Genomic DNA, 25,028 nt, shown 5'->3' with positions numbered 1-25,028 from the left:
TTCATGTATCCTAAAGACCTATCATTAGAAAGGAAGGGCAAGTTCCTATACTTTGGATATAGTTTGAGAAGGTCCCACACTTGTTTCCCTGTTATGAGTTAGTGCAAGAGTGAAAACTTAATCTATTTATAGCCTTTTGACATAGGTTTTCTGTCACGTGATTAGAATTATATAAGTCATCCAGAGAGTATATCCTGAGCCTCACAAAATGTCTCAATTGGCTAATCCTCTGCCTGCAAAGCATCAGTATCCCACACAGGCACTGGTTTATGTCCCAGCTACTCCACATCCTGTTCCCTGCTTACTGCTTGGGAAAGCAGTGGAGGATGGCCCAGGCCTTGGGACCCTGCACCCATGAGATAGAGCTAGAAGTTCTTGGCTCTTCATTTGGATTGGCTCAATTCTGCCATTGTGGCCCTTTAGGGGAGTAAATCAGTACATGGAAGATGTTTCTTTCTGTCTGTTCTCCTGTGAATCTGCCTTTCCAGTAAAAATAAATAAATCCTTAGAAATACTTTAAAAATAAAATAATTGCATACCTCTCATGATTGAATCCTGTTCTGTGTGAGAAAAGACTGGGGTATCTGAAAACATGGATATTCGTGTCCATCTCCTGACATTTAATGCTCTGCACTGCTTGACACTGTTCCAGCCACAAGACAATCACCCCGCTGTTTAGATGTTCAAGTTGAAAATTATAGAATTAGGTTACCTGAGGTATTCTGTGACAATAAAAAAAGGCAGACTAATAAACATGGTACTAAGTGAGCATTGTGCCAGCTTCAAATGGCAAGTGAATTCTTCCTGCTCAATGAACAAACAACTTGAAAGACCAAGGGGTGGCAAGACTCCATGCAGAGGTCTCTATAGGGACACAATACCAGCCTACCTCAAGCAGTAGACCCTCAAATGCAAGGATGTCTGGATGCTCCCTTGAATTGTTGCTCCTTTGAGGATACCAACAGCTGGACATGAATGAGCTAAAAGAAAGAGGATCTCATCTAAGAAGACCCAGCATCTAGAGAAAAAGGGGAAAGCAGTAGCCATCACTGATGGCAAGGCAGACTTACCTGAAAACACATCAACATGCTCACATGAATTCAATTCTAGACATGACAAACATGTAACTACTCATTTGAAAGTTTTAAGTAAATTAATTACAGAAGAGGCACTGAAAGCCTCAGATGAATAGATCAGAGGATAAAGTTTGCTGTACTTGTTAAAATATTTAAAATTTTAAAAAAGGAAAAGCGTAGATATTATGAACACCACTGACTAGGAAGAGATTTTGGAAAACAAAAACCAAATGCATAGGAAAATGATGAATAAAACAGAAATACTGAAACATAAGACAGAAAATATCTACTATAAGAATTCATTGTGATTTATTGAAAGGAATTAATCAAGTTTAAGTGCAGACCAACACTTCTATGTGTGGGTTTATTAGAATGATTTTAGCCATTGTACTTGAGCCCTCTCTTTGTGTAAATGTGTATATACATGCAGAGTTTTATGAACCCAGAAAAGCTTTCTCAAAACCATTGATGCTATACTCTTCATCATAACAATCTGTGCTAATAGCCTCAAAGATCTTTTTGGCTTGTATTGTGATGGAGTGAGTTAAGCCATCATTCACAAAGCCACCATCACCTATCATAGTCCCTGCCAGAATACGAGCTACTCCACTTCCAATCCAGTTTACTGCCAATGCACATTTGGAGACAGCTAACAGGATGGTACACTGAACTCTGCCTCAGTGAAAGATCTAGATGGAGTTCCTGGAATATGGTTCCAGTCTAGCCCAAAAATTGCAGTTATGTGCTGGGGTCCATGCATTGGATGTGGAGGACACGAAGGTGTGTGGAGAACTGTTCCATTGCAGGCAAGGCCATAAGGACTTTGCAAGGACACCGGACAACCCCGCTGAGAATTCTGTTATCCACTTAGGCATTGTCTGCCACTGAAGAGTTGGTCTTTCCTATCAAAGTGAGCTTGAAAGTTGATGCTACTGATACCATCTTAGCAAAGGGGCCTTTTAATATTTGTGCTGTCTTGGCTGCCCCCATTGACCATATGTTAATCAAGGGTGTAGCTGGAACCTATGCTTAGGGCTTTCCTCCCCCATTGACCATATGCTAATCAAGGATGTTAAGTCTCTTGGTGTAGTGGGAATCTGTTCTTTCCCTCTTTCCTTGATTTTTAGGTCCCTTCTTCTGTGATGCATTTCCTCCATTAACTGATTCAAGACTAAGTTGTGGAATGAGGATTGCAGTAGAAATATGTTACTGATTGATATGTGCCATCTACTGAGAACTTCCTGACCACAAGATTAGGACAGGATACCCTGCCTCAAGGTGAAACAATTGGCAGAACTATCCTTAGGAATGCCTGCTTGACCAGGTGTGAAAAGTCTGTGTCAGCCTTTGTGATTGCTTCTGTGTAAATAGAGTGGACAGCTTTCCCACGTTGTCCATTACGATCCTGAAATTGTAGTGCTCCGTTTCCTTCCTCTTTACGCCTCATCCACGTACCCTTCGCGCATCCTGAACTCAGCTGGAGCTGGACTCTGGCAGGTATGGGAAGAGGTTTTTCTGTTTTTTTTTTTTCACTTTCTCCCTCTCTACCCTCATCTCTCAATAATTAACAATATTAACATTCAAATAGTTAACATTAATTAACGTGAAAAAATCCAGAGATCCAGAAAAAATATATTCTATGCACCAAAGTAGAGGAAAAATATTATAGCAAGACATCTGACCAAAAGGGGAAAAAATTAAACACATGGAAAGAAGCAGCAATGGTTAATAAGAAAGCTATCAATAATAAGTTAAGCTTAAATAATTTATGAGAGAGTAAGCAGAAATATGTGATACAGTGCCAAATAAGAGTCATTGAAATAGAAGGAAAATGTGGCAAGGGCAAAAAAACAAAAAACAAAAAAACAAAAAAAAACCCTCTAATAATTGTTTGTTGCTAAAATTAGCAGGAGTTGAAAGGGAAGGAAAGATGAGCGAATTAAAAGTTTCTAAAGGCAGAGCTTCACAGTGAGGGTTGAAGTAAGGGAATAGATCATTTTGATGTCTTGTTTCTATGAAACACACAGTAAGAATGTTTGATTTTAAATGTGGGGAACTAAATTAATTGCTGAGAGCATAAAAAATGTTTCATGGGATATCTAAATAAATAAGGAAAGTCAGGAAAAGAAACAATATAGTCAAACTTAAGAATGTCATTGAGAAAAATAATTAGATTTTACTTTTTTTTCTTCACCTTGTTAATGTCTGAGGGCAAGTGATACAAAAGCCACATGGAGAAAAAACTACTTGTGAATACAGCTTTAAAGTATACAGAAGGGGCAATATTTCATATACATTTAAAACTCCAGGTAAAACATCCTCATGCATGGGTTCAAATTCCAACTCCACTCCTAATTGCAGCTTCCTGCTAGTGTGCACCACCAAAAATTGGCAGGGGATGATGCAGGAACTGGGGGCCTCGGGCACGCACATGGCATAGCACAGTGAAGTTCAGCTTTCCGGCTGTAGCATGGTCATACCCCTCCAGAAGCTGAGGCATTTAAGTGGTAGAGGAAGCAACTGGGACCTCCATCAACACCTGTCTATATGTCTCTTTCTCTCTCTTTCTCTCTTACTCTCGCTCTCTCTCTTTCCATCGCCCCTACCCTCCCACCGTTTTCTTCTTCCTTCCTTCTAAATAAATGGAATACACAACTTTAAAAAGTATATTTTTATAATAAAGGATGTAATGTAGGTTTTTCATTAGTTATTTCATCTTGTTCTTGAGGTAGCCACAAGTGGAATACCATTTTCCTCTTTGCTTTAGATGAAGAGACTTTTGTGACCAAGGTCACAAAGTGGTTTAAAGATAGAACGGATTGATACTGAATTTACATATTTTTTGTTCAGTGGACATTTGTTAGGAATGTATTATATTCATTATATGCTATACAGTTATACACTAGGATACAGAATGAGAAATAAACAGTGTGTCACTCAGTAAAACCATGGTCAAACCTTTGCCCATCGTATATGTTGAACTTTTTATGCACACATACACACATATACAGCCTAGACATGTTACTGTTTCTGAATTCATTCAAAATAGAACCCAAGTGATGAAAACAAGCCATTTATTTTTAGTTAATTTAAAGGTTAGTGTTGTGGGAATGGAAATTGGAAAGTCAAGGACCAGGTTCTTTGAACCTCATACAACAAATTGGATGAAGCTCACACAGCAAGCCTGACTACAGAAGTTTATTTTAGGAAAAGGAAGTAAGCTTCGTAAGAGTGTGGACATGGGCCAAGAAAAAAATCATATTGAAGCTGAGAATCAAGGCCCTGAGGATAATTAGCACTGTGATCTTACATTCTGGGATCAAATTGTGGTTTTGAAGCCGTGTGTGTGTGTGTGTAGGCCATCTGGTTTTATATCTACAGCTTTTAAGTGAAGATTTGGCATGTTTGAATTACTTTTTTAAACTCACATGTTTTAAATGAGGGAGCCCAAGACAGAGAAAAGGAGAAATAGATCCAAAGTGTTGCAATTTGCTTTTCTCATTTTCTCCAGGTAATCCTAGGCCTCCTGCCTCACTGCTGTCACTCTGTCACCTTAGAATCTGCGTAAAGGCTGTAGGGATAAAAGCTTACGTCATTGCTCTTCCAACTTTCCAATGCATTTATTAAATAAATGTGAAAAGGGTTTTATGATATCTAAAATTGAAACTTTTTTTTTATAATATGAACTGAACTATTGGTACCATTGTTACAAGATACAATAAAGCAAAGTTAAGTACAACTTTGCTGTTTTTGTTTGTTTGTTTTTGGTTAAGTCCCTAAAAGTCCCATATAATGATACTACTATTTACTTAACTGACAATCATATCACTGTTTATTTAGTTTTAATTTTGAAGCTACTCAGTCAGATGATGTTTTATTAGCCAATAATGATTCATGGTTGTCAGGGAAATGATCTATGTTCAGTGGTATTAACAGGAAATGCAGATAATACCCTGTTTTCACCTGGAAGGAAGCTGTGAAAGGGAAAGTTTCAAAAGAATTGTGAATTGCACTGATTTATTGCTTTGGATATCTTTCAAATGGAGGGAGCAAACCAGAAACATGACATCAAGTTTATCACATAATTATACACCTAATGTTATTGGTGGAAAAGAGTCTTAAAATAATCTTACAGGAATGAGTCTTCTTAAGCTCCTCTATGTATAAAACAGTTTGGTGTAGTGAAACTGCAGGTTTGGCATTTGAATTTGTCTCCAATAAAAGTGATTTCTGATGTAGAGGATCATTAATGCTACACACTGTTGCCAAACAAAATACGAAGAAACACTTATTCAGACACCTGATCTTTAGAATGCTGCATCGTTTGTAACAATTTTAACGCTAACTAAGTACACTTTGATGAGACAGCATTTAATAAAATGCTCATTAATTTCATCATTAGCAAGGGTATGCTAAGAAGTAAGCCAGTTTCTTATGTCACGCCCAATTAGCATCCCATGCTAGTAATCCCATTAGTATTGTTGAATTCACTAATGGAAAAACTAATGGGCATGCTACCAGGGCACATTAATTGGGCACGACACCAGTTCTGGTTTTAATTATTAAACTACGATAATGAAATGTGTGTTTGTAAAATATTAAAATGTGGAAATAGGGTCGAAGAAAATAAAAAAAAAATTAGGTAGGAGAAACATATGAGGAAAGTTAATCTACAAAAATTCAAGGCCTAGAAATGAACTTACCAAATTGTTGTATTTCCAGCTGAGTTGTTGATAAAAGTTGGGATATTAGCTATGTGAGAAGAAATTCACTCATACTCATGGGAAATTAATTTTTTAAGTGTTGATAACATGAAATTCAGTATGTCATACATGTTGTTAAACTCTGCATGAAGTCCGACAGGAGCCAATTGAAGAGGTAGAAGGGATATGTTATATGACTGAAGCTACTTTAGGCAAATACAATCAGAAATGTACTTCACATGGTATGGGTAACAGATTTTTTGCAATGTCAATAGTCTGCTATGTTCCATTGCATAACTATCAGTTTCTCTTCTTGAAAAATAATCTAAAATGTAGAGTTTGGAGAAATGTCACGGGAAATTTTTTGGAATTGTAATAGTTTACCTAACCTTACTTTTGGTGTTTAAAATTTTCTATTAGCACAAGGAATATTATTGTAAATAATTGACTTTATTAAGTAAGAAATTTAGAAAACTTTGAGTAATTTTATGTTTTTTTTGATAGTCATTGTAAATCATGTAGATGACAAACTTTAAATGTCTATTCAAGTCTTAACTGCTTATTGATATTATAACACTTAGCAGAGTTTTAAATATAACAGATTGAATAGGGATCCGCTGAGTTGAAAATGAAATGGGGCTTATAAAATGTCTTGTTCTAAAGAGAAATTCTTTTGAGATCTGGATGTTGTAGTGTTCTGAAAAATCACATTGCAGAAAAGCCAGAATGGCATCAGACATCAACCTTAATTTTAAATTGTGTGTGCAATGTGCACATCTTTGTGGTGAGATCATGATGTTGAAATTTCTAAGTTGGTTTGTAAAAAAATATGCATGTGTGTGCTTGTGCATAAACATTCACCCATTCTCACTCATCCATTCTCTTAAGGAATCTCCTGTCGAAGTTACCACAACTAACGATCATGGTAAACAATATAGTGATGGCAAATGGCATGAAATTATTGCTATTAGATATCAAACTTTTGGCAATATCACTCTTGATGGGCAGTATATAGGTAAGTACTTTTAGAAATACAGATGGTTTTATTGATATATGAAATGAGAAAACAGGTCAGTGAAGAATGACATTTATCAACTCTATACGTGGGAGAGATTGTTCTTACATGTACCTTTGTGTTATCATTGTCTCGACTTAAATCCCTTGACACTGCTCTAGAGTTTTCTTCCTTGGGACAAGCAGTTGCTTATCCATGCAGGGCTTCAGCAAAGTGAAAAGTTCAGAATTCTCTGCAATTTCGAAACTCTTAGTATTGTCTCTTGTGGTCTGTTTGGTCCTTAGAAGGAATTACAATGGATTAAAGTACTTATCGGATGTGAGGAGCCCAAAGCTCAGAAGACCTTCACAATCTCTCCCATGGATACAGTTGATAAACGTCATTCTTCGCTGAGCTATTCTCTCATTTTATATTGAAGTTTCATTTTTTAATTAACTCAATGTATCTACCATTTTTAGATATTTATAAAACAGTTACTCTGCTTTATGATGATATTATTCCAAGTATTGTTGGAGGTATTCTGGAGATAAAAAACCAAACAGGACTTTGTAAAATTCACATTTTCAAAGAGGGGAATGGAAGATAAAACACAAAATAATTAAACAATAAGCCACTGTGAAGTGATAGTAAACTGTGATCTTAGCCTGAGAGGAGAAGAGGGTGTGTGTATGTGTGTGTGTGTGTTTAACAGTGTTAAAATTTTATCTAGAACTGTTAGGGGAGGCTTCTCTGTTAAGGTAACTATTGAGCAACTTTATCCCTGATGGGATAAAGAAGGCCATGCAAATATCCAGGAAAATAAAGTTCTAGACCAAGAGTTTTGAGTCAAGAAACAGCCAGGCAAACCAGAATGAAGGAGAAGGCATGGCAAGGTTAATAGTATGGTCTGAAGTCACAGAAATAATTTGAGAGTCAGATTGTGGGTAAGGAGTCACAAAATCTGATTTTTTTTAATGCTCACTATGGCTGCTTTGTTAAGAATAAGTTTAATGGGGAAATGAAGGTGAAAAAGACTTGCTAATAAGGTTTCTTCAATAACTGTTATTATTCAGAAAAAAAAATGACCAGGGTGACTTGACTCAGCAATATAACTATGTGGATATACCATGGAGCGGATGCATTTCAGCCATAATGTCAGTGTCAAATTACAGGATTTGAAATGAGACTGAGGTGGCGTGTACTGCCAAACTACCTCTCTGGGGTTAAGTTCAGTTTCTGCTTGCCTTTATTGGAGTACAACATTCACTCATTTAATTTGCCATGTGGCACTTGGTAGAGTTTGGCGATCACTCACTTAATGTCACTGCCAGGCTTCGGTCTCTGCAATCTTTTGGAAGATTTCTGCCATAAGCATGTGTGAAAGATGGCATCAGAAGACAATTAGGATGGGACATCAGAGTTCACTTTTGGACATGTTCAGGCTCAAATATTTATAGTCCATCCAGCAGGAGACATTGAAAGCAACCTGCAAAGCACAAAGGTCTGACTTTAGTGAGAAAGTCCAGACTCTAGACACACACTGGGATTTGTCAGTAAAGCAGTGTATTTAAACCCAAAGAGGCAGATGTAAGTAGGGTTAATTAAAGTATGTTGGATTCTGGGGGAAAATAAAATGAAATAAAGATGTTCTTTCCTATCAAAGGAGGAAGCAATTAGATGCAAATGTTAGTGGGGAAGATCATCAGGGAGGCAGGAGCCTTCTAGGGGTTTTGACTCTGAAGCTTACACCAGTACCTGGCTGTGCATTCCTTGAAGGAAAACAGGGGAGGAGGACAGAGCTGGGAGGGAGTCTGGGTCATTCCAACATTAGGACACTGAGATGAGGAAATACTCATGACAAAAATTAATGAAGATTAGATACTGACGCAAAAGACCAATCAGGAGACAGAGGTGTCCCACTTCTTGGTGAAGGATTTAATCATTTGTTAAACTAATAGAAACATTCATTCTGCTGAAGCTGGACTCTCATCTCTATAGGTTCCTCAGCTGCCCTGAACGGTAGCATGGTTATAGGAGAGAACACAGGGCTGTTTGTGGGAGGACTGCCCCAAGGGTACCCCATCCTCAGGAAGGAGCCTGGTAAGTTTAGCAGGGTATAGAATTTGTAGTCACTTTCCTTTTTTTGAATAACTAATTTGGGCTGTTTTATCACAGGTTTGATTGCATGTTTTATTTTGTGTATTAATGTTTCAAAGCATTTCTATTGTGTTTTATGAAAAATAGCATTTCCATTTATCTTCTAGCTAGTTCTTGGCTCATAAGAAAAGTTCATTAAACTTTTGTTGAAATACATTATACTAACTTCAGTTAGAAATTGTTTAAGGAGTTGTTCATAGATTTTTTTCAAAGATGGTTAAGCTGAATGTCAAATAGCGTGAAGAACATGAGAGAACTATGGGACAGATTCTCATTGGGGCTCTTGATCATAGATAAGTAGAATTTGGTTTCTAAAAAAATAAAGGACACTGATAATGAAAGGCTAATTCCAATTAAGTGCCCAGAGGTGTTGTAACTGAGGTATTGATCAGGCAAATCCCATAATTTTACAATATCCATAGCATATCCCAGTACCTGCATTTGATTCCAGATTCCAGTTTTCTGCCAGTGCAAACCCGGGGAGGCAGTGGTGGTGGCTGTAGTAGTTCATTCTTGCCACACATATGAAAGATTTAGATTGCATTCTGTGCTCCCAGGTTCAGCTGCAGCTATGGCAGCAAACCACTGGGTAGAAGTGTGTGTGGGTTCATTTTCTCTCCCTTTCCTCCCTGTCTCCTTTGTTTCTCCCTATACATATGTGTCTCAAGTTTATTAGTTAGAAAATAAAAATAAACAGAAACAATTTTTTAAAAGGGAATTTTTTTCCCTTTAGTAGTGTAAAACAAAGGAATCAGATTAAACATCTCTCTCTACAGGTATGGTGAGTCTGAACAAAAGTTAAACATTTATAGCAACTAATATTTACCATATCTGAGAGTGTGGTGTATCATCAGCAGTCCTCCAACAAATAGGGGATGAGAGTGATTGTCTATTTCTTTGATTTTGATAGCACATAGTGTTTAATGCTTAAAAAATCTTTCAAAAAATAATTGTTTTGGAATCATTAAACTCCTACAGAGATAATCCGAAAGGGTTTTGTGGGATGCCTCAAAGACATCTATTTTATGAGGAATTACAATCCTTCAGCCATCTGGGAACCTCTGGATTGGCAGAGTCCTGAAGAACAAATCAATGTGTATGACAGCTGGGAGGGATGTCCCACTTCATTAAATGATGGTGCCCAGTTCCTGGGGACAGGTAAGGCTCTGACATACCTAACACCGATCTTTTAGCAGGTGTGCTGTGTTTGGCCTAACTTAAACTCACTTAAAAACTTTGACCACATATGATGCTAGAATAAAAAAAAATACCTCTTTATACCATGATATATATAAATACATCTTAAACAATCTAGAAATATAACAAATTGTAAGATTCAAATGTGGGTGGTGCTCTTGCATATCATCTTTGCTCATGTTGTTAGCAGTGTGTGTATCAATTTGGAAATCAGTTGTTTAGAAATAAGAATGCACTTTTACTTAGATGCTTCAAAGGGATTTGTTTGCTAACATGTACCTTTTGTTTATGCATGCTAACATGTACCTTTCTTATGTTCGAAGGATACCTGGAACTTTATCCAAATATGTTTAATGGTGGAACCGACTTTGAGATTTCCTTCAAGTTCAGAACTGACCAGTTAAATGGATTGCTTCTTTTTGCTTACAACACGGATGGACCTGATTTTCTTGCTGTATGTTCATAAATTTCATTAATATAAGGGGTCAGATTCAATTAAAAAAAGATAAACCATATACTATCATATATGCTAAGTTGAAATTTCTTTATGGATTAACTTTGGTTTTCATTTTGTTTTACCCAAGCTATTTTAGTTTTGAAGCACTGTGAAACATTTTATATTTTAAGGTCTTGATAATTTCTTTATATAACAATATTGTGAAAATTTTACTTTTAAACAAAGCTATTTCACAACTGAATCAAACATATTTCCCTAACTTCTATCCTCTCTTCTTATAAACTGTACAGTCTATGTGCCAGTTTTGTTTTATTTTGTTTCTCTTTTTATAACTTGTTTATTTTATTGAAAAAGCAGATTTACAGAGAGGAAAGACAGAAAGATCTTCCATTCTCTAATTCACTCCCCAAATGGTCATAATGGTCAGAAATGAGAAAGTCTGAAGCCAGCAGCCAAGGAATTCAAGTCTCCCACATGGCTGCAGTGTCCCAAGGCCATACACAGAGACCTGAATGGGCAGTGGAAGGGCTGGGACACAGAATGGCGCCCATATGGGATCCTGGTGCTTACAGGGTGACGGTTTATTCACTGAGCCATCATGTCTGGCCTGCCACATCTGTTTTCATGCTCTACTGATTCAGGGGGAAAATGGGCAATTAAATGCTTAAAGTTAAGATGATCATGTATTCCCTAATGTCTATCCTTTTCTTGGGCAAAAGCTTGTTCTACAAGTTATCCTGTTCTTGCTAAGTCCCATTCTTCCCAATCCTTTGACTTTTACCAACCAGAACACCGAAAGATTGAGTTTCACAATCTTGATTTTTGTTCTGCCTTTGAAACCTCCTCTGCTGTATTTTCCTTCTATTCACAGTCAAGTTCATTAAAGTTCTAAACTGCTATTGTCACTGTCTCAACTCGTCCGAGTCCTAAGAACACTGCATACAGGGATCTTGCTGCTAAGGCATATGCTACAAAAGCGAGTTCATAATCTTACCAATGGTTCTCACATTTCATATTATGTTAGATCGTTCTCACCCATTATCTTATCTGACCTTGATATATCATCCTTAAAAAAATGTGTCCTCCCTTATTTGCTCACCAGCATACTAGTTACTCTTAATTTTCATTAAATCCTTCTGGCTTTTCTAAGAAGTTCGCTAGCGGCTAAAGGCCTCCCCTTGTATGTGCTGGGATCTCAAATGGGCACCAGTTCAAGTCCTTGCTGCCCCCACTTCACTTACAGCTCCCTGCTTGTGGACTGGGAAACCAGTCAAGGACAGCCCCAAACCTTGGGACCCTGCATCCATGTGGGAGACCCAGAAGAAGCTACTGGCTCCTGGTTTTAGGTTGGCTTAGCTCTGGCCATTGAGTCCACTTGAGGAGTGAATCATCAGACAGAAGATGTTCCTCTCTGTCTCTCCTCTATGTATGTCTGACTTTCCAATAAAAAAGAAACAAATAAACCCCTTAAAGGGTTGTTCTACATGCCTTAAAAACATTGGTCTGGTTGAAAACTCCAGTTTTTCTGTCTTTCTTCTTTCTCTCACCCTTCCTTTCCCTTCCCTTCCTTTCCCTTCCCTTCCCTTCCCTTCCCTTCCCTTCCATTCCCTTCCCTTCCTTTCCCTTCCCTTCCCTTCCCTTCCCTTCCCTTCCCTTCCCTTCCCTTCCCTTCCCTTCCCTTCCTTTTCTTTTCCTTTTCTGCCTGCCTGCCTGCCTGCCTGCTTGCCTTCTTTCCTTTCTCTCTCTTTCTCTCTTTCTTTTTTATCTTATGCTCTTGTTACCCTGACTTTTTTATTTTGTCATGAACTTTTTCATTTCATTGATCTTCCTAAATTTATTTATATTGATGTTAAACTTCTTCAAAACAGTTTTCTCTGGCATTTCAAGCTCTTATACACAATTAGCTCATTTCTCTTCCTTAACAGTAACAACCACACATAGCCTTTCCTTGAAATGAAATGTATCCCATATTGTGACAGCAATCAACCATGTCTGTAGTTACCCCAACAGGTTATGAGCATGTTTGAATTCTTTTTTTGTTCACCTAACTCATTTATCTGTTCTTCGGGTCTTGATGCTTTTAAAAATATTTCTTAAATTGAGTTTTCCCTCATTTCAAATTCAGTTAATTTCATATGATTTTCAAAATTACCTTGAATTTCTAGTATGTTTCCTAGGTTTTAATCAAGGTTTTATTTCCAGTATGTACTTCTTAAGACTCAGAATATGAGCATTTGGTATAAAGTAATAAAGGAAAGAAAATTTCCTTTGGTATTAGATAAAATAAAGATGAACTTTCCCCCGTATCAATCAGCAGGGCATCTACCTGTGAAGATTCTTTCCAACTCAAAGTCCACTACACCATGTAGCCGCAGTCTTATCCTCATACATGCCTTTCGCTTAATGTCTTCATGCCACTGCTTATGCTAATCTTACGTGTTGTAGAGCCCTCCTTGAAATTTACATGCTTCCTAAAACCTGAAATATTTCCTGATTCCCAGGGAGTAAGTAGCATAACTTTTCTCAGTTCTCATCATAACCCCATCCCATGGTTATAGTATTGACCTCATACCTTTATTAATTAACAGTGTGATTCTTGAAACAATGTTTATCTTACAGTAGCAGGTATATGAAACACAGAGATTCACTATTTATTGAGTGTATAGATAGATAAATACTGACTTCTTGCCTAATGTGCATCAAAAAGATGAGAGTTATATGGAAAATGTCATAATTTGCATCCAGCATGGCTTAATTTGTTTTATCTGACATAATCTCCAATTTTCAAGTATTCTATAGTTGCTGCTTTGGCTTCTAATAAAATGAAAAAAATGGTAGGTAAATTAATTATGTACTATTTTGAAGAGAAATATGCATTTTCTGCACTAAGAAAATTTGAATAAAATATATTCACAATAGAACATGATACATTAGTCTAAAAGAATACATATAAAAGCAATTAGGTTAGAGATTTAGAATAAAATTGAAATATTACATCAAATATATATTACAAATTTGAAATTGGGTTCACTAACCAGTTGAAATAAGTTTAATCAAGCTTGACATTTCATTTTCATATAGTCTTGTCATATTTTCCTTCAAATTAAGTTGTTATATAAAGTAGTATTTTCTCATTTTCTAAAAACTCAAAAATAGAGTCATGGCTCAAAATGTTCTGTTCTCTTCTGTCACTTGTGCTCAAATTTAATCTTTTTGACTATATTGCATCAAAAAAGAAGAAATCTTATGCATACATAATATTGCAACACATAAAATAATTATTACTGGGTATGAATTTGTTTGACTTGACACAGCATTCTTCTTATCAATTATAAGCTTGCAGAGTGCTTCTTGCTATTACTCTCATGCTGCTTAGGACAAAGTAGAACATTTTTGTAGAGTGATTTCAGAGAAATTGCTTGCTTTTCATCAAGAAATTGACCTTCTGTTCTCTCCCAAACTGCTATTCTAAAGTTATTTTTACATACCTATCTATTTTCCTAATATGATATCTAGCTGGAGTTGAAGAGTGGACAACTGAGCCTCCGGCTAAACACCAGTCTTGCTCTCACACAAGTGAATATGTGGCTGGGATTTTCTTATTGTGATGGAAAATGGAATAAAGCCATTATTAAGAAAGAAGGCTCCATTGTCTCAACAAGCATGAATGAACTGGTGAAACGTGTGCCAGAATCCAGACTCCAGGCTCTGCAGGTGAATTCACCTGTCTACATTGGAGGCATCCCACAGGAGCTGCAGAATTCTTTCCAACACTTGAGATTGGAACAAGGTAAACTGGTAGAATTCATGAAAATGTTCATGTCTGTTCTTAGCAGTGTTCAGTGATATTCTGTTTTCAGATACAGCAATAGGTTAAAAGCCATATCTGTCAATCACTTCTCCCTGTTTTTGAGAATTTTCAGTCCTGAAGAATAACAATTACACAACAGCCAAATTAGTTTTGCATATTATCCTAAAGCATGTGCCATCATACTGTCTCCAATCAATATATTTCAAATTCTTGCATGCATATTTTATATATAATGGACACAAATTAGTTTTTTCATGTATTTTCATTGAATGTACATTGAGGTCTAGTCCGTATTGAACACTGTGTGTACAGATTTTGAAAATGAGCTAGTGTTTGCAATGAGAAAAAAAGTGGCAGTTAAGCTCACTGGTTTTGCTTTCTTCTTTTTACTCATGCTGATGCTCTCCATGCTTCTGCAGTGTAGCTTTCAAGAAGACAAAGTGCCTGAAAGAGTTGGTGTGGTTGAACCCAAACATGATAGTGAAATATTAACAAATGGGCGATGACTAGTAGCCATTAAAAGAGAGAAGAGTGCATTCCAGCTAACCTAAGCTTCAAGATAGTCAGAAATTGTTAATTTAAGTGAACTGATAATGTCTTACGGCACTTAATGTGGCAGGCATGTATTTGAGTTTTTTGTGAGAACATAAATAGAAGCTCTAGGAGTTAGGCATTACTCTTCATATCCCCATTTTACAGATAACAACACTGAAGGCCCAATAGGAAAGTAAACTGACAAGACCCCATAGGCAGGAAGCAGGCAGTGAAGCTGGGGATCTTTTTCAGGCAGCCATTTGCAATCACCTGTTCTCCTTTATGGGCATAGTCCAATACATCTTCTTTAAAAAAAATATTTGTTTTTATTTAAAAAGTAGATTTACAGAGAGAGGCAAAGGAGAGACAGAGAAATATCTTCCATTTATTGGTTTTCTTCCCAAAAGATTATAACAGCCAAAGCTGAGCTGATCCAGGGCCAGGAGCTTCTTCCAAGTCTGTCATATGGGTGCAGGGGTCTAAGGAATTGAATTTTCTCTGCTCCTTTTCCCAGGTCAAAAGCTAGGAGCCATATGAGAAGTGGAATACCGGGGCACAAACTGGTACCCATGTAGGATGCTAATGCCACAGGCAGAGGCTAATAAGTTCACTATGCCACAGTACTGGCCCCAACGTAATTTCTTTTTAAAGTGAGGAAAACACTGTAATTTCTGATAGGTGATGAGACACAGTCCCATGCAGAAAATGCCACCCACGTATTTCAAAATCCATGTACCACGAATAGTTAAAGGTTTCATGAAGCAGTCTTTGGTATTTGGTAAGTACATAAAGATTTAAATGCCTTGGAATAGAAAATATATGGCAACCTCTAAGGAGACTTTAGAAGGGTAGTAGTAAGGAGTTAATGAATAACGTGGATGTAAGACAGTAATGACATTTTCAAGGCAGTTAAGTTGTAACCACCACTAAAAATATTACATTCGTAGAAGAGCTTCTCTAAGATTTTAGATTTTTAAGGTTAGGAAGAACTTGAAAATCCTTTGTGTGAGGTTACTTGATCCTGTTACATCTATTGAAATAAACAAAACCCAGCCTATCTGTGTTTGTGCTTTTGAATTATATCTACATTACTACTGGTTGACTTAGAGAGCTAGCCAAAGCTGGTACTGTAGGATAATAATGATAAAAGTTGAAAACATCAATATAGATGACAAGAGAATAACGTTATTTACACTTGGTTTAAGCCCATGACTCTGAAAGATATTTTATTCATGGGTATCACTAAATGTTTATCATTGAAATACCATCCAAGACAGGGCACTCAGGCCACTGGTAGCAAACTGAGGTGTGGTAATTGCAATAAGAAGTCACAACTAACCATCATCATTATTATTCAAGATACGCTCAGGTCATATGGAAGGCTGAGTAACTGTAGACTTTATGACTCCCTTCCTCTAAGAGTCTGACTCCAACGCTTTGAGACACTGATCTATATAAGCCCCACATGTTCTTATCAGCAGCCCTTGGGAACATTCCCAGTGAGGAGGGGCAACATGTATTCTGTCAATGGCAATTAAAGCGACTCATGTTCACTTAATGTATTTCTTTCAATCCACTATCAATAGTCTTAGGAATTGTTCCTTTTCTGTCCTTCTTAATTAGCTTTTTACCTAGAGGCTCTATTTTGTGGTCATATAAGTGCTATTTTTTTCTTAGCCATTAATGTAATTTTCCTTTGAATCAAATGCAAAATTAACTTCCTTCTTTGTTTTGGAAATGCTGAGCACACAATTTGCTAAATTGCACTCCCTCAGATCCTAGGAGTTTATCTTAGAGCTATGGTTAGAAGAATCATGTACAACCAGGCTGGACTGACTGGGCCATAACAGGTGGTATTACAGATGAGCTGTACCCAGAACTCCAGCGAAGGGCGAGGAGTTAGGTCCCAGCATCCAGCCTGCCTGCCAAGCCACATGCAGGCTTGCCTCCTCTAGAAGAACAGCTACTGTTTCTCTAATTGTCTGCATAAATCTCTGGACCAGCTTTTCATTTTTTTAGAAAGTTGGGGAGGAGGGAATATTTGATGATTTTTCACTAAGACAGAGGTCCAAGAATAGAGGGGTTCTCTTGTCCTTTGCTCAAGTGTCACTCAAATTTTAAAGGTGGAGAGTGTTTCAGGTGGTGGAGAGTTCAAACAATGGAGCAAAGTTTCATTTGGCTGAACTCTTTCATTTGAGCCCAAAGGATAAAATAGGAAGGATCCTTAGTGAAAATTTTGTGGCTTTGACCTTCAAGGTCTGAGGCCAGAGAATCACATCTGTAAGAGAACTGGTCCTTAAAATCCTCACTAAAAGAAACTCTCATTGTATGCAAGAATATTTTATCTTTTGCCTTTCACAAATTTTCAGTAGCATCTTGTGGATTGAGGCTTTATGACATTTATTATTTTTATCTTTAGAAAATTATGGTGAAGCATGCTAACATAAAATTTGTCACCTTGGCCATTTTCAAGTACACAGTTTGGTCACTAGCATAAATTATGTTTCCATACTTATGCAACAATCACCACCACCCATCTCCAAGAGTCTTCTCATCTGGCCAAACTGTAACTCCGTATCCTTCAAACAATGATGACGTTTCTTGTAATAGCATCTAAATGTTTGCCAAAGCGGCTTTCTAATGTTCTCATTTTGCTGTAGTGGATTTAGACTACATAGAAGTTAGGTAACTTAGTTATGTGCCATCTGAAAACTGCTGGTAAAAAAGGAAAATTAGAAATTTTTCTGCTACTAAATTTTCCAGCAAATGCTTTTATAGTGAGCTGCATTGCTTCCAATTTAATCCATCCTACTTATTTATATCTATAGTATGTTTAAGATAGGGTAAGAGCATTGATCAGCCAGACCGAAAGGAATAGCATAGAAGATTTAGAAGCCATGAGGGTAGAAGTTACTGTGTTAGAATGTATCATATAATGACTGAAGGCCAAGGGCAGGTGCTTGATGCGACAGTTAAGCCAGTACTTGGGATGCATACCTGCATCCCATATTGGAGTTCCTAGGTTTGTGTTCTGATTCTCCTTCTGACACCCAGTTTCCTACTAATGTAATCCCTGGGAAGCAACAGGTGAGGGTTCAAGTGCCTAAGTCTCTGCCACCATGTTGCAGACCAGGACTCAATTCCAGGCTCCTTGCTTCATCCTTTCCTACCCTAACCTTCTGGGAGCAGTGGAGGAATGAACCATCAGCTGGAATAAATGATAAAGTACATAAATATAAATTTGAATACACATCCTGTGAAATCCAACTGTCATCCGATTGCTAAAATTTGGTAATAGCAATGGGAATGTAAAACTGGTGGCCACTTTGTATACTCAGGAATATAGAACTCAATGAAAATAACAAAGCACAACAAAAGTTCTGTACTTTGATTTCACTGAGGTTGAATTCTGTGCCAGACATGATAATTATTCCAGGTGGACACTGAGGTCCACTGGATCAAGCCAGCATGCTATATCCATTAGCTTAGGTTCAAGTCCAACTGCTTCCTAGGCAGATTCTTGCTAGTGTCCACTTTGGAAGGCAACAGATGATGAGTCTGCCACCTACGCGGGAGACATGGATGGGATGCTGTAACTGGCCTGGTCTAGTAATGGCTATGGCAGTTAGCTGGGGATTAAACTCACATGTAGATGTTCACTCTTTCTCTCCCATTCAAATAGATAAAACAATCAAGTAAGCCTTCAAAACAAAAAGATTATTATGCAATTCATGTGACTATATCTTATGACATTGTCTCAGATACATTTTGAAATTATTGTATTTTTCTGTCGTACATAAAACCCTTAAATTGCCTTTTCCTCCAATGACTCTGTTGAATAATTGTGCTAATTCAAAAATATTTTTGGCACTTAAACACTGCTTTATGTATTGATTTAATTTTCCTTAATTAAATTTAATTTTCTTGAGATGTGGGTGCTCCCCTAACATAATATATCATTGTTAAAATTTTGTTACAATAGAAGAAGCATATTTCAGACAATGTAGTTCTAAAGAGGCCCAACAAATGTTTTTTGGATGCAAAAGTTGGTTTGAAAGTATCAGAAATGAAAATAGTTCCTTTTAACAACTCAGCTTGCCAGGCCTGAGAATACCTCAACTATTTCACAAGTAAGACTGAAAAGTTTCAGCATTGAACCTAACCACTTCTGTTCCCTGCAAACATGGCACTGCAGAGGACAAAAATGATTGGTAATTAATGACTGAAGGCCTTGATGGGCTGCTAATCCCTTACTCTTTGCTAGGTTTCGGCGGTTGCGTGAAGGATGTGGAATTTGCACCGGGTGCTGTCGTTAACTTGGCATCTGTGTCCAGCAGTGCTGTCAGAGTCAATCTGGATGGATGCCTATCACCTGACAGCGCTGCTAACTGCACGGGAAACAACTCCATCCCGGTGTACCGGGGAAAAGAGCACAGTGTTTCTGAGAGTGGTCTCCAGGCGTTTACAGGTAACGTGGGGTCCTCTCAGGGAGGCATGTCAGATGTCCCGTCATCCACCCTGCCCTCCCTTCCCCTCCCTCTTAGTCTATATGAGAAGGACTGCAATGTTTCTAATTCTCCTTTCTGTTTAAGAATACCTATATCGTGTGGTAGCCTCGCATGAAGGAGGTTCAGTGTCTAGTGACTGGAGTCGGGGACGCACCACAGGAACAGGTAAATGCTGTTCGTCTTAAACTGTATGTGCCCCTCCCTGCCTGTGTTTGATCAAGGGAAAAGCAGGACGTTCCTATGAGGACCTGCATTTTTATAAACTCATGACAAAGCATGCTTTGGTTTGAAAATGCTTGTTAATAGCTGAAACAGTCTATTGTGTTTATGAATTTCAACAGGTTACTGAGTATCTGCTCAGATAGGATCCTTTCCTCATTGGATGCAGAATTTGAAAATTTACATTTCTGCCAAGGTTTTCATAGACCCCCCACACCATGTAATGGATCTAAGGATAAGAAACTGTGCTCACCACATAGATCCCAGGGAGCTTAGAGCAGAGGCGAGAGTTACCATGTGATAGGACAGCATCCTTCTAGCTGACTCTGCTGTGATTGAAACCTGCTCCTGATTGGACCAGACGTGTGGGTTGTAACATCACTACAAATACCTGACACACTCATGACATAAATCGCTCATAGATGTAACATTTTGTGTCAGAAGCAAAGCAACTAGGAGACACAGTCTGAACAGGTGTCGCCTTCGACACCTGCTTTATCAGTGTGTTGTGCCTTTGACTGTAGACCGTAACACATTTTTGTATATTGTCAGCTCAGAAAGACATTCATCATGTTGAATTGTGTGAGCCATCGGTGTTGTACTAAGTAATTATCAGAAAGGCAAGGAAATCTTCAAATGCCTGTCAGTCCACGTCTTTGGAAGCAAATTTGCCTAGTAATAACATGCCAAGGGATGGTGATGCACCATGTTCCCATATAGTTGCTAACAACACTAGACAACCTTTCAGGAATCATCCTTACATGAAATAATTAAGTACCGAGATGGGCCACTAAAGAATAATCTTCAAGGCTTGCTGCCTTCTGATTTAACAGAGGAGGGTCGTTTGATACTTTCCCTGGATGATTTAAATGAGCATCTATTTATAGGTGGACAGTGAGCTGAATAATCTCTTAAAAATCCTTTCCAGCTTCAAAGCTAGGACAAAGCTCTAACATGAAATATTTGTTTGCTACTGAGGTGTTCTCTGCCCCATTTCACACTCCTCTACCTGATTAAGAAATATTCCATCAAATCCACTCTGAGTATAATTCAACTACATAATAGGCATCTAGACAGTGAGTTTCTTCATGACTTAGTGTCCCCCATTGTGGTTAACCTGAGACACTGCACAAATAGGACTCTGAATTTATAGCAATGATCTGATCAGAAAGTAGGATGCCATAAATTTGTATTTATAATCTGACCACAACACGGAGCAGCTACATGCTCCCAGGGGCTGGAGAATAATTGCACTGTTTAATTATTTTTGAGTCAGTTTTGTTTTGTCCCATATGAGAAGACCATCTGTTAAACAGCACTTACTTTGCCCTGTACCACATTTCAGAACAAATAAAATCAACATCGCCCCCATTGTCCCTTCCCTTACAACCTGATCATGTGACCTCTGTGTTTCCTGGCAGTGCCTGTAGTTTTTTAACTGCAAAATATGGCTTCTCTCCCTGTACTCCTCTGGTGTTCACTGCATTTCCCTTAAAGTTGTCCTGTTTTTTGGGTCTTCATAGCGAAGCCAGAGGAGGATACTTAGATGTGGGAAAATCGGAGTGATCATCCATTGACAGGCTGAAGCGTCTATGAGCAGTTAGGGCTTCGTGTGCCATCAGTCATCCTGCCACACAGTTCCTTGGGCTCTTCCTTTGCGTCCGCAGTACAGCCTGATGTGATGAAGTTCTTACTGACCAGGACCATGGTGATATCTCATATACAGTTAAACGTTATAGATGTTTAAAATGAGGGCGCTCAGCTTGTAAGTGCGGTTTTGCTGTTCCCTTAAACCTTTTGACTTTGTATGACCTGTCTCTGAATGTGGCTTGGTATAATCCAAAAAGTACTGAGTTCCCTCCCCATTCAAATGTGATTGGGAATGCAGGCTGTATATTAGATCTGGTAGAACTGTTTTGCTTTAAAAATGAAGTTGCAATACATTTGGAATTTGCAAAAAGGAACTGGTGCTTTAAGTGCAACTCAATCACGTTTGCGATATTTTTTGGCTAATGTATTGAAGATATAAAAGTGTCAAACCGCATGTATAATAACAGTCTAATTATCTTGCTTCAAAGGGGTACATGATTATATTGCTTGAACTTGTTATCTGCCTACCATCCACCTCCTTCCTTATGAGTGATGTTTAAACATGTCGGATACATTAAATGTTTTTGGAAAACCCGGACTAGACTTAAAAGAACATTATGTCGATGCAGTTTTGATGGTTTTGAAATATTGCTTAAGCTGAATGGCTCAAGATGTGCAGTCATATTAAATCAATGCTGAGAAGTTACAACGCTAATAAATTGTATTTATGCTAATGGTTGAGTCTGATTTACTGCAGCCATTGAAAGTGAAGAACGGGGCAGTAGTCTTCTCAGAGCCACTATGTTCTCTGCTTTCCCTCTTTTTCTTTCATAGCTCCAGAAAGTGTGCCAAGTCCCTCCCAAGTGCGCAGCATCAATGGATACAGCTGTGAGGTGGCCTGGGATAAACCTGTTGTGGCTAGAGGTGTAATGGAGAAGTATGTTCTGAAAGCCTACAGCTGGGATGACCCACATCTGCTTGGCATGCCCTCTGCCAGTGCTGAGTTTGTGAATACCAGCGCCATCTCAGGTAAAGGTAATTCTGCAATGGAGTGCCTTTTACTTATTTTCTGAATATAACTTTCTGAATATAACTTTGGGGCCACCAGTTAGGAGTCTGGATCACATTATCTGTGTCCCCCATGGGAGGGCCTGTCTTTGATGTCCAGTGCCTGAATCCAGCATTCTTTTTCATGTGGGTCCTGGGAGTTGGTGGTAGGGGCTTAAGTATTTGAGTTCACGCCATTCACAGGAGACACTTGGGTTGAGTTTCTGGCTCCTAGCAAGGATTTTCGTCCAGTCCTCATCATTGGGGAGTGAACCAGGATGTGGAAGCTCCCTCTTTCTCTTGCCCTCTCCCATTTTCCTCCCCTCCCTTTCCTCTCTCATCCTTAGATAAAAACACGTATTTTAAAACTTCAAAATTTAACTTTCACCATCAATCCTGGTTTAAAAAAAAAAACTGTATTTTTCTGGGATGAGAAGGATAATTCATGAGAGCATGGGCTCTATGGATGACTTCATTTCAAGGTTGATGGTCTCCCTTTCCCCAGAAGATGAGATCACAGGCAGTTCCAGCCCTGTAACTTCACTGTTGTCTTTGGGAGATGCCTATGTATGCGACTCATACAATGTCAGATGGCCTGTTTTACCATGCAGCCATTTACTCTTTGGGACCAGCCCAAGTTCATACTACTATTATATGCTGTAAAATTGTTGATCAAGCCCAATTATCTCAAGGTGGAAGAGTACAGGATCCTCAGTAGTTTGACTGGCAAATCAGGGAATCAATGTCTCACAGTGCAGCATGCCACACACAATGATCATCATGAACTATACACCTGTTACGTACCTACCCAACAAACTCATGCAAATGCAGTAAGACCTTGTTTTCAAGTTTTTAAGTGGAAAGTTGAATGTAAACTTTTGACTCCTCAACATATATTATATGTGATGGAAAACTTTCTTACAATGTGAGCATTCATATAAATATTGGAAGAGGATTAAATATCTTTCTAGCATATCGATTTTCATTCTCCTCAAGACTTGACTTCCTTGTTTGGAATTTGTGGCTCTAATATACAACTAATTTGTAGAAAAACAAAACAAAACAAAACAGAAATGACTCTCACAGCCTCCACTTGCTTCTTCCCTATTTTAAATGTCTGATAACCCCCACCCCAATTCAGTCCACAGAAAATTTTATCCCTGTTAATGTGTGGCAGATATATAGGCTATAAAATACCAAATTGTTTGTCACCAAAGAGTCTTAATCCCCACTGGCAAATGGCACTCAATGATGGCATCAAGCCCACCACTATTCTGTAAACAGTCCTTGTCCTATTCTTATCCATACATTATACTTTTCCCAAGCCATCCAGATTTTAACTTTGCTTCCTCATCCTGCTCAGTTGATGGTTGTACATTTTAGATGAAACTAAATAGTTTACAATAAGTGTAACTATTGTGTAAAGTTTTACTTGCTTCCTCTGTATCAGACCTATATATTCATTGTAGTTTTTCTGCCTGTTGGGGCTTGAATCCCCACTCCTCCCTTCAGCCCCACTCAGCCTTGACCACTGTGAGCACTGGCGGTGTGAAATACAAGATGGCAGATTCCAGTCTGCCTGTTCCTCTCCATTTCTCTGAGTCTCACAGAAGTTAAATCAGTCAGTGGAAGTTGAAAAAAGATACAAAGTAGTATAAAAGAGTAAAGAGAGCTCTTGTGTTGCCTGATGACTTTGGCAGTATAAGGTTTAGGAAATGAGGGAGTGTGTGAGTTGAGTGAAATTAAAACCAGTTTGGATAACTGTCAGAGTCAGAGACTGTCCCAGGAAAGGGAAAAGAGCTTGAAAATGAGATGGATAGGGTGAGAAAGTAGCCCCAGCAAGCTCAAGTTAGTGGATTTAGTAGTCAGCTTTTCATGGTTATAATGAAGTATCTGAAGGAAACTAACATTTTAAAACAAAGAGGAGAGGTTTGCCAGATGGGCAACAGAGGATAACTCAGAATCTTACAAGGACTGCATGTTAGGTGGGAGTATGTGTGTCGGAGGAAAAGATCCTAACACAGTGTGCCAGCAAGAGGCTGTCAAGTTCAGGTTTTCACAATCAATCGATCAATTTGTCTCCTTTGCTATTCCTGTCCCTGTTACTCCAGAGTGTCTGAATTCCCTACTGGGATTCAGTGTCCCCAGTGATCTAGAATCTTCTCTCTAGGCCCTGTCTTTGAAACGCCTCATCACCTCCCATTGCTGGCTCCCTAGGGACCAAGTATGCAGCACCAAACTGTAGCAGTGGAGGTACTGGGGGCATGGGAATTGGTTGGTGGCTGCTGGTTGACAGTTGTTTGAGATATCAGACATCAAAAGATGAAAAAGAAAAAAGGTTCACCGAATACGGGCAGTCTGCTCCTGGGTGTAAGATCAGCACCCTTCAGAGCTTCTCATGTGACTTTTGTTGAGATTTCATTTTTTCAATTATTTTTGCATCTTCATATCATGTTGATTTCAATGTAATCTGATCATCTATTTGAGGCAATATAGCTTTATTGGTTGATATTGATTCCTTCACTGATTAAGTTAAAATGTTACCAGAGAATGTGTTTCTTTTTCGTTAATTTTTCTCCCTCACGTTATGAGATATTTTATTCTTCAGATTTTAGTCTTTGGCATAAAAAATTTGCTTTAGTGCAGATACGATCGTTATATTTTTGTGAAAAAGTAGTTTCTTCCCATGTGGCCTCTTTAGTTTAGTAGTACAGAGCAGTTTACAGAACCAAACA

General features: G+C 38.2%; 1 protein-coding gene across 1 annotated transcript in view; it reads left to right on the top strand.

The window, feature by feature from the left end:
- USH2A (usherin) overlaps positions 1-25,028 on the top strand; it is a 617,249-nt gene that overhangs the window by 233,572 nt on the left and 358,649 nt on the right. Inside the window, exons 22-29 of the mRNA XM_040985311.1 lie at positions 6,668-6,794; positions 8,772-8,873; positions 9,909-10,088; positions 10,451-10,581; positions 14,101-14,374; positions 19,194-19,397; positions 19,522-19,602; positions 22,081-22,275. Of these exons, the coding sequence (XP_040841245.1) occupies positions 6,668-6,794; positions 8,772-8,873; positions 9,909-10,088; positions 10,451-10,581; positions 14,101-14,374; positions 19,194-19,397; positions 19,522-19,602; positions 22,081-22,275 (1,294 nt within the window). The remainder of the gene's footprint in view (positions 1-6,667; positions 6,795-8,771; positions 8,874-9,908; positions 10,089-10,450; positions 10,582-14,100; positions 14,375-19,193; positions 19,398-19,521; positions 19,603-22,080; positions 22,276-25,028) is intronic.

This window comes from Ochotona curzoniae, unplaced genomic scaffold, assembly GCF_017591425.1.
Source record: "Ochotona curzoniae isolate NIBS_2020 unplaced genomic scaffold, NIBS_Ocur_1.0 contig_430, whole genome shotgun sequence".
Taxonomy (NCBI): domain Eukaryota; kingdom Metazoa; phylum Chordata; class Mammalia; order Lagomorpha; family Ochotonidae; genus Ochotona; species Ochotona curzoniae.
This window is presented reverse-complemented; position numbering and strand designations above follow the sequence as displayed.